General features: G+C 36.0%; 1 protein-coding gene and 1 long non-coding RNA gene across 5 annotated transcripts in view; one reads left to right on the forward strand and one right to left on the reverse strand.

The window, feature by feature from the left end:
- Positions 1 to 19,002, reverse strand: part of ZNF385D (zinc finger protein 385D) — a 691,222-nt gene that overhangs the window by 129,785 nt on the left and 542,435 nt on the right. For all 4 annotated transcript variants that reach the window (XM_017522543.2, XM_017522544.2, XM_017522542.2 and 1 more), the window contains exon 3: positions 10,421 to 10,531. In XM_017522543.2, coding sequence (XP_017378032.1) covers positions 10,421 to 10,531 — 111 coding nt within the window. The remainder of the gene's footprint in view (positions 1 to 10,420; positions 10,532 to 19,002) is intronic.
- The window catches only part of LOC108299943, a 55,711-nt gene that overhangs the window by 5,461 nt on the left and 31,248 nt on the right, over positions 1 to 19,002 (forward strand). The window lies entirely within an intron of this gene.

A 19,002-nucleotide genomic window follows, 5' to 3' on the forward strand; every position in this document is an offset into this window, starting at 1 on the left:
AAATGAGACAGCCAGTTGGGGAGTGGGTCCCTGGAGAAACTCAAACCAGCCTGCACGCTGAGGTATAACCTCGGGAAGTTCACCATGTTTGCAAGGGGAGGAGCTTGGCCCTTCCTCTTCCTGTCTGGAACCTGGGATTGGAGGGCAGGTGGAAAGCACTCTAACAGGGTACTCTGGCCTTGCAGAGAATCTCTCTTTCCCTTTTTTTCCCTTTTCAAGCAGTAAAACGCTGCTTGACTCACCCTTTAAATCATCTGCAAGCCTACATTTTCATGGCCATGGGATAGACAAGAATCCAGTCTTAGCTGAACTAAGGCAAAGTCTTGCAACACCCCCACACCTGGCTGTTACTGTTTTTACCTTCGTTTCCTTGTTACAGCAATAAGGAAAAATGTTTCTGGTTTTGAGTGCTTCTTTCATTTATTCATGTGACATTGATATCTAAGACTTTTAGAATCTTCCTAGCATTTATGGCTTCTTGCCTCATTTTCTGGGAACCCATGGAAAACTTTTAGTTGGTTTAATTGGACATATATCTCTTGCTTCACTACTGCAGTTTATCCTCCCGATCACATGTCCTTCAGTTTTAGCCCTGCTTAATCCTCTTCTCAAACTCTTTGCATTTAATGAAATAGACTCTCAAGACAGATTCTCTCCTGTTCCCTTCAATACTTACTATATTAGTAATGTCCTTTTAGTGCCTCTCAATTTTTAAATATGTTCCTATATCCCTGCGAGCCATAAGCATGCTACCGATACCCACCCTTGAATAAAGTCTGTATTGTTTATAGAACTTAAGTGACTGATGGTCTTAGTTGAAAACTATCAGTTGATGTCAAGGCAAGTCTCAAAATACATTTCTCCTGGGGCATGTCCCCTGATATCATAAATAAAAGCATTATGTTAGGGAACTTAAGAGCCCTATTTCTTGTTCACCTAGCTGTTTCAGTAACTTATTACCCTTGAGAAAGTCAACTAAATACTCTGGTCTTTGGTTTCTCCATCTATACAATATACAAATAGAAAGGTTTCTTAGACATCTCTGTGGTTTGTATGATCTAATAGAAAACAGTTCTGAGTTGTTCACAATACTCTATAGAAACGCAAATATCCCCGTGGTTACTAGAGGTTATAAATGTATCTACTGGTCACATTCTAAAATCAACTTTCTGTTTTTAGATATTCAGGGTCAAATTTTCCATGTCTAAGAGAAGCTGATGGAAAAATCAATATTATTACTTTGTAAAGAAACGCAGAGACATACAAACTTTTAATAAAGATTTCTCTTTTCTTAGTCTCTTCCTCATTTCATCCCCAGAAGAAATGCTGGACGATCAAAGCCTGATTCAGAGAGTCCTGAAATGACCTAATAGTTGGGGTTTTATTTTTAAAAGCCTGCTAAAGAAGCACACTGCCTAAGTAGATTCCTGTGTTCTTGGCTGGCTCCTTTCTCTTTAAATCTCGAGCAGCTAAACTCAGTATTTCTTGCTCTGTCCTTCTGTTCAGGTTTTGTTCTCTGAGAATTCCTGACAGAGCTGGGGGTTCCACTCAAGAGGTAGGAACTAGCGAGGCTGTGAGATGAAATGTGTCCCAAATGTCAACTCAGAGTATAAGCCCTTCAAAAAAGAGCTCCTAGTCACTTGTTTCAAACACAGTGACAACCTATAGGCTATCACCACACTCTCCAGAGCCAGCTCTTCACACAGGGGTGACCTGACAGCCCAACTAAAACTCATCAGATTCTCTGATGTGTCTCTTCTTTCACACAAGCCGAATGATCCTGTCAAAGGACAGCTTTTGAAGAAGAAAAAGGACCCAGTGGGAAGGCTGTGGTGCTCAGGCCAAAACTCCAAATAATTTTGCAAGTCTTGGAGACGGACACAGGACACTCTCCTATGAGAGAGATGTTTCAAAACTGCTTGAAAATTTCATTTAGAACTGTGTCCCTCAGAAGATCCTTTGGGATGTGGCAGCAACAACATACTTAAAGAGGTTGATAGCTTTTAATAGATGCAGTTTTGACAGGGACAATTTGTCCCTGCATATTTTTAAAAGGTAAAGATTTACCAAGAGTGAATGCCTCATATCTTAACAGAAATACACAATAAATACAAACACATTAAGCAGAGTACATCCTTTTAAATACACTTTTGAAAAAAGCAAAAGTATTTTCAAACTTTGATATTTCTTAAGAATTTAACATGCAAAGGGAAAACATAACTGCATATTTTTTTCTATAAAATAAAAATGACCTTTCAATTTCATTCATTGCAGAGTTTATAATCCAATTGCCTGTGTGTTGTATTTTATTTACATCTCACATCACTATGAGGTATGGCTAGTCATTTCAAATTAGGTGATTGTAGAATCTGTAAGTTCAGTGAAGAGCCTGAAGAAACATGACCCACTAAGAAAAAGCAGCACTAGACTTCAAGTTTTCTAATTCCTGATGCAATGATTCTCCCACAGTTTCATTCTGCTTTCCTGGAGGCAGCTTTCAGGTTTGGGACTAAATGTACGTCCCATATGCATAGATTTTTATTAACCTTTCTTTTAGGATATGCAGTAACATCCTCAGTCTAAATGTGAGAATGATAATATCGATGTATTCTCATGGGCTTGTTTTAGGAAATCTTTAGAAAATTGGAACTGAGGCCCTCAAAATGGAATCCTAAACACTAGACCACCAGGGAGCATCAAAATGTATAATTTGAGACAAAATATGCCGCTTAAAAACATAAGATTATAGATGCAATAATTCTCTTTTCCTTTATTAAATTCAAACATGCTTATAAAGAAAATCCAGAAAATAAGTAAAAGGATAGTTAATTGACCCCAATACAACCACTATTAGCTTTTGCTTTTCCCCCAGCTAAACTGTATTTCCTGTAAACATCAACCCCGTGAATAATACTGATGTATTAAGATATATTAAGACATGTTTTAAGAAATTTTAATTATCTAATTTGGTCACTAGAAGCCTAATTTGGCCAGTGGGTAGGAAAAAAATACTCCCAGCAACATCATCAGTGTATTGACACTCTGGTAATGGACCTTAAGACTAAGAGATATGAATTAAATTCAGACACACAGCTTCGTTTTACTACATTTCTATGTTCTAAAATGCAGAAAAATAATAATGTTCTCTATAATATCATTAGAAAATATATCAATGCATTGGCAATGATCCCCCAAATACCCTTTTGGAGGGCTATCAGGTCTCCAAGCAATGTTATGCTCTCATGAGATTTCTTCCCTTCTGATTTCTCAAACAGTTCCCCAACATAATGAATGCTTGACAGTCCTGAAGCATTAAGGGCATGTTGTTACTGTTTTATAGTTCAATAATATGCATTTCTGTTTACACTTTTGACGTGTTTATGCTTGAATTGTTGAGTGTGTCTGAATATGAGTACAGTAATGTCATTTAAGAGGACTCATGAGTTCTTATGGGTGAGATCTCGCTGCTGAATGGCTTTCCATAGTAGCTCTAACTCCTTCCAGTTAGTTCCATGAGGAAAGAAACCTTCAGATCTCTCTTAGGACAGCCTGACTAGTAGATCTTCCCCTGTGCCATTGTTGTAGCAACCACTGAAACTTCAGAATGGACTTGCTGCCCTCCTTTGACCAGATGAGGCACAAACATCAGAGAAGGAAACACCGTCCGTCCTTACCCAGCCAGCTAATGACCACTTGGCCTTGTACAAACCTATACTCTCTACATCTCAGCTTTTGCATGTGAAATTAGCAGTATGTGTCTTCTACCTCTAATGTTTTATGAAATTCTATTGTTAGGAAGTTAACTGTAATAACACTTAGATACTACAATCTTATGTATCCTTAGTTTGGAACTTGAGATCTTATTTCCCATTCTATAGTGAATCATTGAGTATGCATTCTCTACTTCACTTAATAAGCTTACATCTTGTTGGCCCTGCTGTAGTCTTTCAAAGGCACATTACTAATTTGCCTAGGTCACCTGGTAATGTATGCTTATTTTAAGATGCTGATAAAATAATTGAACAAATTACAACCCTTTAGTCTTGAATTGGAAGGTTTCTGCATAACCCCATGTATGTTTCATATGCATGTCAAGAAGAGATTTGTCAGAGAAAAACCTACACCAGGAAAAGGTAATCTGATTAAAAATGCAAGCAGTATAATTTATGACATTTTAAAAGTTATCTGCAGGGCCAAAAATAAGAACTGCACCCAAAGGAAACAGATATGGCAAAATACCAAATGACACAGTTTATGATAGGAAGGGTTGAAAAAGTAAATAAAAATTTAGAGGGAAAGGAAATTGAATTTTCATGATCCAAACATGAAAAGAACTACCAGCTATTATTCTCATTGGAAGGGGAAGAAGCTTTGAAATGTAAAAAGGTTCATAAGGCAAAACTACTTTCCTAAGTGATAAAGGATTCAATCAAGCATACAACTGAATTACAATGTTATTTTTCTAGAAAGATTCTAGGTTTAAAAATGGAAACATAAATTTCAGATTTACCTAGAAAGAACAAAAGGGTTGTTGCATTGGACTTAGCCTTTTCTTGAGTTTAAAATGATCTAATATGATGTGTATATTTTGATTTTGGTTTTTCTTTAAATAGAGATAATTTTCTTATATACATATCAATTGATAAATCCAATCAATCTTGGCATTTCGTGTCTAAGTATTTTGTAAAATTAGTACTTATGGACATGGCTGGTCAATAAGTAAACAAATTTAACATTTCCAGTACATAAGTTTCTTTTACTGACATAATAATGATACAAAGACATTTTTTAAATTTCTAAGAGTTTCTACTCTTGTATTTCAATTCTGCAATGATTTTTGGTTTATAAAACATCGTTAGAAGGTTGCTATGTCATTTATAAACTCAACATTATATCTTCCTATTGAAAAATAAGCTACGATGTTTAAAATTTGTACTGAACAGTGAATGATATTCAAGGCTCAAAACAACAGAAAGTGTAAGGGCAGTTAATTCATATGTGTCTAGCTTATATAGACGAAAGAAACTGAAATGAGTTATTATCTGATACGGTCATGAAATTCAGTTCCAACCTAAGTCAAACATTCAAGTAAAATGAGATATCTGTGGTAGACAGAATAATGGCCTCCTAATGCTGTTTAAATCATAATCCCAGGAAAATATGAATATGTCACATTATATGACAAAGGGGGATTAGGTTAGCAGGTGAAAATAAAGTTGTTAATCAGTTGATTTTAAAATAAATTATCCTGAATGACCCAGGTGGGCCCTTTGTGATCACAAGGGTCTGTGAATGTGGAAGAGGGAGGCAGAAGAGTGAAAGAATGATTAGGGGTGAGAGGACTGAATTGGCTCTTGCTGTTTTTGAAGATGGAATGGGGTCCCAAGCTGAAAAATGATGGCAGCCTCTAGAAGCTGAAAAAGGCAAGAAGCTGGATTCTCCTCCAGAGCCTGCAGAAAGAACATGACCCTGTAGAAAGAACATAACCCTTCAGACACCCTGACTTTATCCTAGTGAGACCCATTTCAGACTTCTCACCTTCAGAACTGTAAAGTAATACAGATATACCTCAGAAGTATTGCAATTTGGTTCCAGATGACCCCGGGAAAGCAAATATCACAATAATGTGAGTCGTGAATTTTCTCATTTCCCAATGCATATAAAAGTTGTTTACACCATACTTTATTAAATGTGCAATAACATTATATCTAAGAATACAATGTACATATCTTAATTTTAAAATGTGCTATTGCTGAAAAATGCTAACAATAACATGAATCTTCAGCAAGACATACTCTTTTTGCTGGTGGAATGTCTTGCCTCAGTGTAGATAGCTATTGGCTGATCATACTGGTGGTGGTTTTAGGTTGAGGTAGCTGTGGGAATTTCTTAAAAGAAGACAACAATGAACTTTGTTGCATCAAGAATTCCTCTTTTCACAAAAGAATTCTCTGTAGTATAAAATGCTGTTTGATAGCATTTTATCTACACCAGAATTTCTTTCAAAATTGAAGTCAATCCTCTCAAAGCCTGCACTACTTTGTCGATTAGATTTATATAATGTTCTAAATGCTTCGTCACTTCAACAGTGTTCACAGCATCTTTACCAGCAGTGGATTCCATCTCAAGGAATGACTTCCTTTGCTCATTCAAAAGAAGCAACTCATCCATGAAAGGAGATTATCATGAGATTATCTTGAGATTACATCAATTCAATAATATCTTCAGACTCTAAGTTCTCTTGCTGTTTCCACAATATCTAGTTATTTCTTTCACTGAGTTTTGAAACCCTCAAAACCATCCATGAGGGGTGGAATCAACTTCTTCTAAATTCCTGTTAATATGACTGTTTTGACTTCCTCCCATGAATTACAAATGCTCTTAATGTCATCTAGAACAGTGAAATTTTTTCCAGAAAAATTTCAATTTATTTGGCCAACATCCATTAGAGAAATCACTGTATATGGAAGCTATAGTCTAAAAAATATATTTCTTAAATAATAAGAGTGGGAAGTCAAAATTGCTTCTTTATCCATGGGCTGCGCAGTGAATGTAGTGTAGGCAGGCATAAAAACAACATTAATCTTGCTGAACATCTCCATCAGAGCTCTTGGGTGATAAGGTACATTGTCAATGAACAGTAATATTCTGAAAGACATCTTTCTTTCTGAGCAATAAATCTCAAGAGTGGGCTTAAAATATTCAGTAAACCACGATGTAAACAGATGTACCGTCATCCAGGCTTTGTTGTTGCATTTGTAGAACACAGGCAGAGTTGATTTAGTGTAATTCTTAAGGGCTCTAAGATTTGTGGAATAGTCAATGGGCACTGGCTTCAATTTAGACACTAACTTGATGAGCTCCTAACAAGAGAGTAAGCCTGTTCTTTGAATCTTTAAAGTGAGGCATTGACTTCCTCTCCAGCTAGGAAAGTCCTAAGCATCATCTTCCCGTAGAATGCTCTTTGGTTTACCTGAAAATCTGTTGTGTAGTGTAGCCTGTAGCTACCTTTATCAATGGCCTTAGCTAGATCTTCTGCATCACTTGCTGCAGCTCCTACATCTACACCTGCAGCTTCACCGTGTACGTTTGTCTTACGGAGAGGACTTCTTCCCTTAAACCTCATGAACCAGCCGCTCCCAGCTTCAGAAATTTTTGCTTACCTCTGTCAGCCTTCGTAGACTTGAAGAGAGTTAGGGCCTTCCTCTGGATTAGGCTCTGATTTAAGGAAATGGTATGGCTGATTTGATTTTCTATCCAAACCACTGGAACTTTCTCCATATTAAACATAAGGCTCTTTTGCTTTCATATCGTTCATGTGTTTACTAGAGTAGCACATCTAATTTCCTTCAAGAACTTTTCTTTTACAGTTACAGCTTAGCTAACCATTTGGCACAGAAGGCCTAGCTTTCAGCCTAACTCTTCTTTTGGCATGCCTTCCTCACTAAGCTTAATCATTTTTGGCTTTTGATGTAAATCGAAAGATGTGTGACTCTTTCACTTGAACACATGCAGGCCATTGTAGGGTTTTAAATAGGCCTAACTTCAATGTTGTGTCTCAGGAAATAGGAAGGTCCAAAGAGAGGGTGGGAGATTGGGGAACGTGCAGATGGTGGAGCAATCAGAGCACATACAACATTCATTGATTACATTTACCATCTTATGTGGGTGGAATTCATGGTGCCTCCAGACAATCAATAGTAACATCAAAGGTCACAAATCACCATAGCAGATATAGTAACCATAGAAAAGCTTGAAGTATTTAAAGAGGAGCCACAATGTGATGCAGAGACACAAAGTGAGCTGAGATGACTGCATATTTGTGTTGCTTCAGGCCACTAAGTTTATGGTAATTTATTATAGCAGCAATAGAAGATTAACACAGTAATCATCTGGTCAAGACTGAAGTTGTTTAATTATGACCCAAAGCGATTAGTCCACATCTCCAAATACCTTGGCCATGTTCCTTTTACAACATGCCAGACCTGAAAGCAACGTTGTGAGAATGAGAAGCCAGTTGTCCCTAATAAATACATATTGATGTCCATTCTACTTTGCAACATCAGTAACAAAATAAATTGCTATTCTCTCACCAAGGAAATGAAATAAGATTACATGTTTGAGAAGTATGTTCATATTCCATATGTTATATCAATTTATATATAAAAATGTGTGTTTTCTAAAGTATATTTGACAATATTTCTAAAGTGTCCAATCATGAATTTGACATCACTATACATAATTAGAAACACTCCCAAAATAGAACCACTGTCTGGAAATGGTAAGCAACTCATTACCAGGAATAACCAACAAAAAGATCTTGCACTTGTGACAGATGAAATTCTTGCACTTAGTAGGAGATGAGGTTCAATGGCCTTGAAGCTTCTTTCTTATGCCTCGTTTAACAGAAGTGTTCATAATGCAGAGAATATTGACAGTGAAGTCATAGGCAGGAGGAGATATTTTAAGTACTCTCATTAAATATAAGAAGCTGACAACATGGCCCCTGGGAGACTTACATCATTATCTGATCAGTTTCAAAGTGAAAAATAAATACAACTTAGGAAAAGAGGAACCAAAAAGAAGCCACTTAAAATAATAATTATAAAACTATATAATTGTTTGCTGAATGTTTAAAAATGATCAAAGTTGAAGCTATTGAGTTTAGAACTTTTATTTATGTATTAAGAGGACTCTTTACAACAGCTTGAAGAGATTTATTTATCACTTGAGAATACTTTATTGTTAATAAATTAAGCAATTCTGTGGTAAATTTCTGTAACTCAAATCAAGGTGCTTAGCATTAAACAAAAATTTCTTCACATAAAATGTTGTATGTTTGGTATATTCTTTTTGGTTTTTGGCAGCAAATACCACTTAAGTGCTGCTATAGTGTAATTATTTGCATCCCGGGAAAATTCATATGTTGAGATTCTAACCCCCAAGGGGATGGTAGTAGCAGGTGGAACCTTTTGGGAGATGATTTAAGTCATAAGGGCAAAACCTTTGTGAATGAGATTGGTGTCCTTATAAAATAGCTTCAAGGGAGCTCCTTTATCCCTTCCACTATGTGAAAATACAGTGAAAATGTGCCATCTGTGAACCAGACAGCAGGCCCTTACCAGACAGTGAATTTGTCAGCACCTTGATCTTGCACTTCTCAGCCTCTGGAACTCTGAGAAATAAGTTTCTGTTGTTCATGGTCTACTCACTTTATGGTATTTTGTTTTAGCTGGCCAAATGCACTAAGGTGTTATGCAGGCAATCCATTCTTCTCTTTTTTAAGTCAATGGATATGATAAAATTACCCGATAATTGCGTTAGTAAGTATGAGTTCTTAAGACAAAAGCAAAATAGATGAAATGTTCTCCTCAAAGAAGAAATAAGCTATTTTTTATGCCTCATCTATTTCCTATACTCGATTATCTTGTATCCTATCCTTATCAGAGCATCTGAGAGAACTACTTGACTAGAGAGGTTAAATACTGGAAGGCATAACATTCTCCAGAATTCAGATCTGTTTGATCAACTCCACATAGTCTGTCAGCTTAGCACAAGAAAATGGTAGCTTGGAAGACTCCATTTTGATAGGTTGGAGCCTTATGTTTGCCTACAGTGTGAATGCTGTCCAATTCCTATTCCTTCTAAACTAAGGTTGTTTTTCTCTTCTGGAACGCTCAGGATTATCTCCACATCAGAGCAGGTTTGGCGGAGAAGAGAAGACATACATATATTTTTTTTTCTATTGGCCACAGGTCAAAATTAGTATCGCTGTGATGGATCCAGAGTCCACCCTGGTCTTTAGAAATGGATGTGAATAACTCCCTAAATAACTTGTGAAGTACCAGTCAGGTCCACAAATGTTTCCGTCCTGCATGTTCTACACTGAAGAATCTTTTGGGGCTTGAGTGGTTTTAGGTCTGTAGGACCCCCTGTTAAAATACCAATACCCCTAAGAAAAGACACTTTGAGTGTCTAGCATAAATGTAATTAAGGACATAGCGGTAATATGGAATTTGAAGCCTCCATTCCAGCCAAAAAGTTTTTAGATTCAAAATCTTGGTCTTAACATATGTTTTAGTCCTGTCTTATTTCAGAGTGTAACCCATTAAAAGTTCCATTGGTCCTAAGTTTTGCTGTTTCTAAAGGCAAAGTGTATTAACTACATATACCACTCACAAAAGCCTTAAAAAAAAATCTACATTAAACTGCAAGTGTATAAGCTTGTATAGTGCAAATTTTCTGTAGGAAACCACCAACATAACATAGTCTCCAAAATTAAAGCATATAACGAGTTAAATGTTATTTTTGATTTTTGACATGCTCAGTTACTGGAGAAAATGTTTAAGAAATCTTTTCTCCTGTAAGATTAGAACACCAAAAAGTACTTTTTTAAGTGAATACTAAATGATAAACTTACATCAGAATTAAATCTCAACTGGCAAATGTTGCATGATATAATTTGCTTTCTTCGATGGGGAAGAGGAACCCCAAATGTATGGTTTATTACAGCTTTCTGAATCGGGTCCATCTGTAATGAGAAAAAAGAAATACAACACATAGAAATAAACCTTGTCAGTTCCATTGGAATTTTGCCCATTTCATTAAAGAACCAATCTGTACAGCTTCAATTGCTCACATTATAAAGAACCTTTATATTCTAAGAAACAACATTTTTACTTTCTTGGAAAACAGATAACATTAAGCCTAAAGCTCAGTATGATAAGGAAATGATAAATGTACCTATTAGAGCCTGCATGCTAACTGTTTTTCTCATTTAAAAGCAACAATTGTCTCAGTTTAATAACTGTTAAATATAATTAAAGATTTATCAAAATTCAAGTTATTGCTAATACCAGCAATCTAACACAGAAGTATCTCTATACCATTACCCCAAAGTGGACTTCAAAATAGACTGGTCAGTTGGGAAGCCATGAGAATGAATTACACACCATTATACAACATCAACCTTATGCTATGATTGGTATCTTTTAGACTAAGAATATAATATACAAATCCTGCTTTCCAATAATTGAAACCTGGAGCTGTTATTTAAGTCATTCAGCAATCACTTGTTGACCACCTAGTATATAATGTTAACCTATGGACTTATTGGGGGGGTGCCAGAGATTTTGAGCCAGATATCAGTTAACTCTCTGCATTCCATTTCCAGGGCAGGACAAGCAACAACAAAAACTTAATATCAGCAATCCAGCTCTGATAAAGTTAAATGTTCCCTCACCAAGCTTTATCCTATGGTTGCTTTGGCTGGAGTGTGGTGACTAGAGCATAGCTCACTGCAGGCTCAAATTCCTGGGCTCAAGCAATCCTCCCACTTCAGCCTCCCAAGTAGCTGGGAGTACAGGCTTGAACCACCACGCCCAGCCCTTAATCTTAATTCTTATGTAACTTCTTTCACTATCCATGCCCATTTATTAAAGTTGTGATGAAGCTCAAATGTGACAATACATGAAATTTACTTAGGATAGTCAGTCTGGGCACATTAAATAGATGCCATTATATGTTGTGTGTTGTAGCACATATGAAGATCAAGGCTAATATCAGCCTCAAACTCCTTTACTCATTGGCACGTTTCCCATTTTTCACATGATGAGATACTAAGAGTCTTCATAATAGATTGAAATAGATCAGAAATTATTTGATACACACAAAAGTGCTCAGAATCTGTCAGAAATGATGCTTTAATATTCCGCTCCGGTGACACATGATAGTTCATTAATTCCCCTAAATAAGTCATTGATCAATTCCATCTCCTTTTGTGTTTCTCAAATCACTGGAATCAGTTAATTCACAGTCTCTCTCCACTTGAAGGAAGGAGAAAGTTTCTGACTCCTCTGTATTCACAACTCCTCTTAGGTTGTCTAGATACTCTTAATATATGGTTCTGAATAATAACAATAACAGTAAAAATAGTAGCAGCATTTATTATAATGCTTTCCATAGGCTACATCACTGGACTAGTTGATTTGCACATGACATGATTGCAATGATAAAGGAGAAGAGCTCATGGGTGTAATCGTTTTTCTTTTCTACCTTCCCTTTAAATTTATTGTCTGATATTAACGCTTGCCCAAATTCTGGATGAAGCTCAGCCTGTCCTCATTTTTCTGGCCACTTTTATGTATGATAGGTCGGGCGTGGTAGCTCACACCTGTAATCCCAGTACTTTGGGAGGCCGAGGCGTCAGATAACCTGAGATCAGGAGTTGGAGACCTTCCTGGCCAACGTGAAAATAAGATGAGCCAGGCATAGTGGCAGGTGCCAGAAATCCCAGCTATTCGAGAGGCTGAGGTAGGAGAATCGCTTGAACCCAGATTGCAGTGAGCTGAGATCATGCCACCCCATTCCAGTCTGGGTAACAGAGTGAGACTCTGTCAAAAAAAACAAATTATAGGATCACTTCTCTCCTTTACAAGTGAATTCTATAATATTTTAATCTTAACCAATTTTATTTAGGTATTGTATAATTTAAATGCAATAAACATCACCAGTATTAAGTGTACAAGTGAAATGCGAAAAATGCATAGAGTGAGAATAAGAATCACACAGACCTTTTCCACTAACTAGACAAGTTCCCTCTTACTCCTCTGTGGTCATTCTCTGCCTCCTACTCCCAGACCCTGAAACTACTGGCCTGCTTTCTATATATTTTTGCCATTTCTGTCTCTCTCTTTTGCCATTTCATATAAATGGTATCATAGAGTATGCGGTCATTTGTGTCTGGAATCTATCATTCAATACAATGGTGCTGAGATCCACGTTGTTACATGTAACAGTAGCTTGCTCCTTTTTATTGCTCAGTAGTATTCCTCTGTAAGGATGCACTACATGTGTTTATCCATTGACTGAAAGCATTTCATTATTTTCAGTCAATTCTGTGATCAAGCAGCACTGTTATATGGAGTAGGCAAGAAAAAAAAGGGGTTCTTGGGTCAGATAAGATGTAGAAAATCGAGGTACTGCAACGTAAGATCATTCCTAAAATCAGTTAAGTGTCTTAATCCAAACATGAAAAATTAATTTAAAATTACAGTGTCTCTTTTCCTTAGCTTGGGCCTGCTGTAGAAGAGCAATATGAAGGGCCATCGGACACAGTACAGGATTCTTCTTCACATACACTGCCAAGTCTCACCCCAACTAAGCTTCTAAACCTTCCTCAACCTTATTTCCCCAGAACCAACATTAACAATGCACAGAGCTGGAAAAAGTCAGCAGCCACACAAATGTGTGAGTCTGTGCTGCTTCAGTAGCCCTCATTCTTCTCTCCAGGATAATTCTTCTATCGCTTCCATTAAAACAACCCCAGAGAACAATGAAGGGTAATTTTCCCTTCAGCCACCAGCTGACAAAAAATTAAAAGCAGAAAGAGATCATTGACTTACAAGTAGTTGCGTTACCATGTTCTGTTGGTGTACATTCTGTGCACAAATGGGGTGGGTTTCTATTAGGGTATAAGGGGAGTTAATTATGCCTATAACTCATTAAGGAATATTGAAGTTCTCTTATACTTTGAAATAAAAATGAACTGTATATGCATATCAAAGATGCTCTCCTTAAATACATACTGCTGAGTTTTTATCATATTTTGGTGATCAGGTTATTATTATTATTATTACTATTTTTTTTTTTCTTTAGTAACACTGGGGAAGCAGTGACCACATTCAAATGTGACCAAATCTGTAAAGAAGGTATTTTGGGACTAGTTACTTCATGCAAATGTAATATAGTCTTTATATTAAGTTATTTTGTTTGAATTGAATGATGTTCTGATCATTGTGGCTATAAAATCAAATTTCAAAATGCAAAGTGCTATATTCTTCTGCAGAGACAATTTTATTTCCCAGAATACTTAAAAAATACTTAATACCTTTTAAAGAGATTTCACAAACTATAGATACACCATCAAAAGTAATTATCTTTTATCATTTTAAAAATCTAGTACAAGTTTTAACGTCTTAATAAAAATAAATCATATTCACACATATATATACAGTGTTTTACAATGAGGAATTATGAAACAGCAAAACCTAAATAATCAGTTCTGTTATCAAATAGTTAATTAGATGATACCACCTGATGTATAATGAAAAGTAACATCTACCAAATCAGGGGACACACACACAGCTACTTTGATCATTTTGCCGAAACTTATGATTTACTATTATAATCGAATATTTTATATAAAAAGAAAGTCATGTATGTTGTTTTTCTCTCCAGAAACCAACAGGTCTGATCTGTCAAAACAGTAGCATCTTATTTTGCGTATGCATATTATTATCAAGAATTTTTTTTTTACAAAATCTGTCTCAGGCAATGTCTTGAGTAGTAGTACAAGAAAAAAAGGGGTTCTTGGGTCAGACAAGATGTAGAAAATCAAGGTACTACAGCTTAGACATTAACAGCACTCAATACAGAATATTCAAATCTCTGAGATATATAAAAAATATGTTTTAAATGCATGATTTCTAAATATAACCAAAGTTTTTGCTGGTTTTTTAAAAAAATAGCATCATTGTTCAAGGGGTACATTTTAGAAAACAGTGATCTCAGAAAGAAAATTATTTTAAAAATATAAGTAAAATGTAAAGGTTTCAGTACAATAGTAGACACCAAATGAATAATGTAATACATAGAAACTTCATATATAATTCACCGAACCAGGGCAGCCACTGAATTAAAAACAAAAAGAAATGGTGAAGTCTACATTTTAGTATATATTTATTCGATCTCTAAATTGTGATATTTTGAAAGCCAGAATTTTCTAAATCTATTAACAATTCCAAACAAACAAAAATGAAGAACGATACACTACGTATTGATATGCTTACCCAAACTCAAGGCTAAAATTCGATTTCAAACCCAGCCCATGGCCTTATTTAAAGCCAAATGAATATGTTTTTCTTCATTTCAGGCTGAAGAACCTTTGCATTTCTATCTAAGGCTAGGTTTTCCCTCACCTCCCCTCTGGGGATTCTGCTAAATTGATTTTAAATGAGCATACACGGGACATGCTTCAAGCACAGCAGCCTCAGCTCCAGGTTCTTTTCTCTAGGACCCCTGTTGTATTTTCACGGAGGATGAAACTTAACCTTGAGTTTACAGTTCCTGCTCTAAGAGACCTCTTCGCTCTCTGTTTCCATTATTACTGTGGCTTTCAGTTTTTAAATCAAAGAATAATAACTCAAAATGCCAGGAAGTTTAGAAGTCCAGAAATAAAAAGGTTGTCTTTTTCAGCTGGTATTTATATGTAATAATGTCCAGTAACAGTAACTTTAAAGGTTACACTTACAGGCACTTTCTGTGTGTTGGATGGTCATAGAATTGTCCAATTTCACATAACTGAGTGGGAAACTTGCTAACAATCACAAGCCTCTCACCATACCTCTGTGAGTCTCTCAGACGCTATAATCAAGCTTTGTAATATTCATCATATTCAAATATGAACATTTGTGACTCTCCAGTGTGAAGTGACACTGAGTGGAGATCCTGGTATATTTATTACATCAACTTTGAATTAGTAAAATGTTTTTATATTACTCGTATTCTTGCATTAAAAAACACTAATATAAAAGTTGCTTAAAATCCCACTCCCACAAAAATTTTACCATTTGAGAAATTCCATTTTTGTCCTTTAACTTTTTACATAGATGTATAACTTACACACAAAAAGTACACACATTTTAAGTGCATCCTTTGCAGATTTAAAAAAATATATGCATACCCTCAAGTTTACACCATCCCAATAAAGAGATGGAACATTTTTAGCAGTCAAGTCTCTCAGTCGTGCACTTGCCAAGTCAATTATGAGATGTCACCAGAGATTATTTGTACCTGCTTTTGCAGGTCATAAGAACGTAAGTACACAGTATGCATTCTTTTGTGTCTGGCTTCTTTCATTCCTCTTTATGTCTGTATTTTGATCACTTTTGTTGCTGTATAGTATTCTATATAACTAAAAGTAGCATCTATCAAATTGGGACATACACATGGCTACTTTGATCATTTTGCTGCAACTTATGATTTACTATTATAACTGAATATTTTATATAAAAAGAAAGTCATGTATGTTGATTTTCTCTCCAGAAGCCAATAGGTCTGATCTCTCAAAACAGTAACATCTTATTTTGTGTATGCATATTATTTTCAAGAATTTTTTTACAAAATCTGTCTCAAGCAATGCCGATAGGTGTAGTAGTCAAGAAAGAAAGGGGTTCTTGGGTCAGACAAGATGTAGAAACTGCTGAAGAGTTGGGTTGCTGTCCCTATTAATCTATTATGAATAAGCTAAAAACAATTCTAGGCATGTATTTGTTGGATATCATGGTCATTTATCTGACATATCTAGGAATTAAATTACTAAGTTATAGAATATTTATAGGATAAACTTTAATAGGTGCTGCTAAAGAGTTTTTCAAGATGGCCGTTACAGTACTGCAATGTGATACTGACACTAACCATCCGGAATTGGTGTAGACTCCACAATTCAATGGCATTGTCCCCAACAAGACTCTACTTCAAATGCCAGTCACGAGTTTGAGGGTCCACAAGCCACCTGCATTTGTGATAAACTAGGTACAAATTTAGGGGTTCTTCTGCCCCCAATGGGTTTGATAACTTGCTAGAATGACTTACATAGCTCAAAATAGCACTAAACTTATAATTTTATTGTAAAGGACACAATTCAGAAGCAGCTCAATGAAGAGACACATAGGGCTAGAACTAGGAGGATCCTGAATCAGAGCTTCCACATCTTCTCCCCATGGAATCATGATGCATCTTCCTCCCTACACCTTTCAAACCAAAGAAACTCACCCAGGCCTTACCCTTACTGTCCATCGTGTTTTTTGTTTGTCTGTTTGTTTGTTTTTTTGTGTGTGTGTGTTTCATTATCTAGGCATGATTGACTAAATTGCAAGGCACATGAACTCAATCTCCAGCATCCTTCCTCTCCTCAGAGGTTGGAACTACATTACTGGGCTCAAAGCCCTAATCCTTTAATTTTATGGTTAGTCTTTCTGGCGACTGGGCCCCATCCTGACTCACCTCATTAATATAAACTCAGATGTGATACAAGAGTTCTAGATACTCCTATCACTTGGGAAATTTCCAAGTTTTACAGGTTACCTAGCTGGAACTGAGGACAAAGATAAGGCCAAAGTTTTTGTAATACAGTATTTGTGCATCCTTTTACTTTTGATGTATAATTTTACAAAGTTGTAAGCATAACATGGAAATGATACTTATTTTGCTTTTCATTTAACAAGATATCCAAAGGATACTTTTACTTAACTACAGTTTTCATATTTACCAATTAAATGGTGGCATACAATTTCCCTAAGTGATTGTATTGTTGGGGCTCAGAATAGAATACCTCGAAGTATGGTCCCTTGACATGCTAGGTACTTTAAAGTGAAGGATATAGGAAGACCTCAGATCATATCCTTTTGTCCGATCACATTTCTACACAGTGGTCTCTTCTTTATCAAACCTACATATAAAAATAGAGTTTTCCCTGGGTCCTTGGTTTTCATTTCTGATGAATACTGTTTTAGGTAAAACTTTGATTAAATAAATGCTATAAATGCTATACTTTTCTTGTTAACCAGTATTTTGTTATAGGAATGTCAGCTCTGACCCTTATGAGTGAGAAAAGGTATCACAGCTTTCCACTCCTGCACAGCAGAAAACCTGAACAGAGTAGAAACATGGCTCAAAGGGTCTTTCTAGGGAAAGATAAATAAATTCAACTATATAAAGCTTTAAATTAGAATAAAACAATAATAGCTAACTGAAAGTGGGTCAAATCAATCTCCTAAATCAGGTCAAGCCCAAATTTGATGATTTGATCAAAAGTAGGAACTATAACATGTATAAGTTACGTAAATACATTAAGGGAACAGCCCATTTTTTAATATGCCAAGCTCCCTGTTACCTTTAAGTCATTTGTGCTTCCTCTAACTTGAAAACTCTCTTCCCCATACTTTTTAGTCCATTGTCCCCTGGCTAATGTCAACCCAGCTTTCAGGACTCAATTATGATGTCTCTTTTTGCTGAACTCTCATTTGACCTTCAACTAGGCTAAGTCTTCCCAGTCATAGAAGTACAACACTCCACACCATCTGACAATGTCTCTTGACTTTTTGTCTCTCCCAAAAGAGTAAAGTCAAGGCAGCGTTGGGTCTCATTATTCTTTGTACCCAGCAATTAGCAGAGTGGCTCATACTTATCAAGGGCTCAGTGCCTGTCTGTTGAATTGCTAAGTAAATTGAACAACATGGAAGCCCAGTATCTAAACAATATCAGCCTTGGTATGATTTTAGCAATAGCAGTGGGAAAACCTGGATTCAACAACAAACGCTTAGGCTTAAAAAGGTGCACAGAGCTTAATAGAAGCAAATGTATATGGGAGATTAATGATTTCATGATCCAATACAGATACAGAATGTCAACTTTTGAGTAAACTTTACAGCTGCAAACCACCAAGCGTAATTTGCATATATTCTATTGTCATCTAAACAATGGAGCAATTGGTATATCAGGCGCTCTCATTTATATTTCACAAATATAAATGAGAGAACAACACCAGACTATTTTTGCACCAGGACATCTTGTTGGACAAAGGCCACCACCCACAGTGGTCCCTTGAGCAACTGAGGAGGAGCTGATTTTGTTCAGCAAATCAATGCTTGAACTTAAATAAGCAAAGGCATTTATATGACCTTCAAGTATTCAGGACATGTAATTTAAGAAACATTTCATTGTCAGTGATTTCTGCCATGGCTATTTCCCTAATGTCCTATGGTAGCTTAAAAAAGCTCAAAGTAAAGGATGAATGGGCTTAAGGGCATCTTCAGACATTATTTTTCTTAGAATCATTTATGTGCTCATGCAAATTACATTTAACCAATATATTATGATTCTGTTGCGAAATGCCCATAGACACTTGTACTTCAGTTTTTTTTTTTTTTTTTTTTTTTTTTT

This window comes from Cebus imitator, unplaced genomic scaffold, assembly GCF_001604975.1.
Source record: "Cebus imitator isolate Cc_AM_T3 unplaced genomic scaffold, Cebus_imitator-1.0 Scaffold24, whole genome shotgun sequence".
NCBI lineage: Eukaryota > Metazoa > Chordata > Mammalia > Primates > Cebidae > Cebus > Cebus imitator.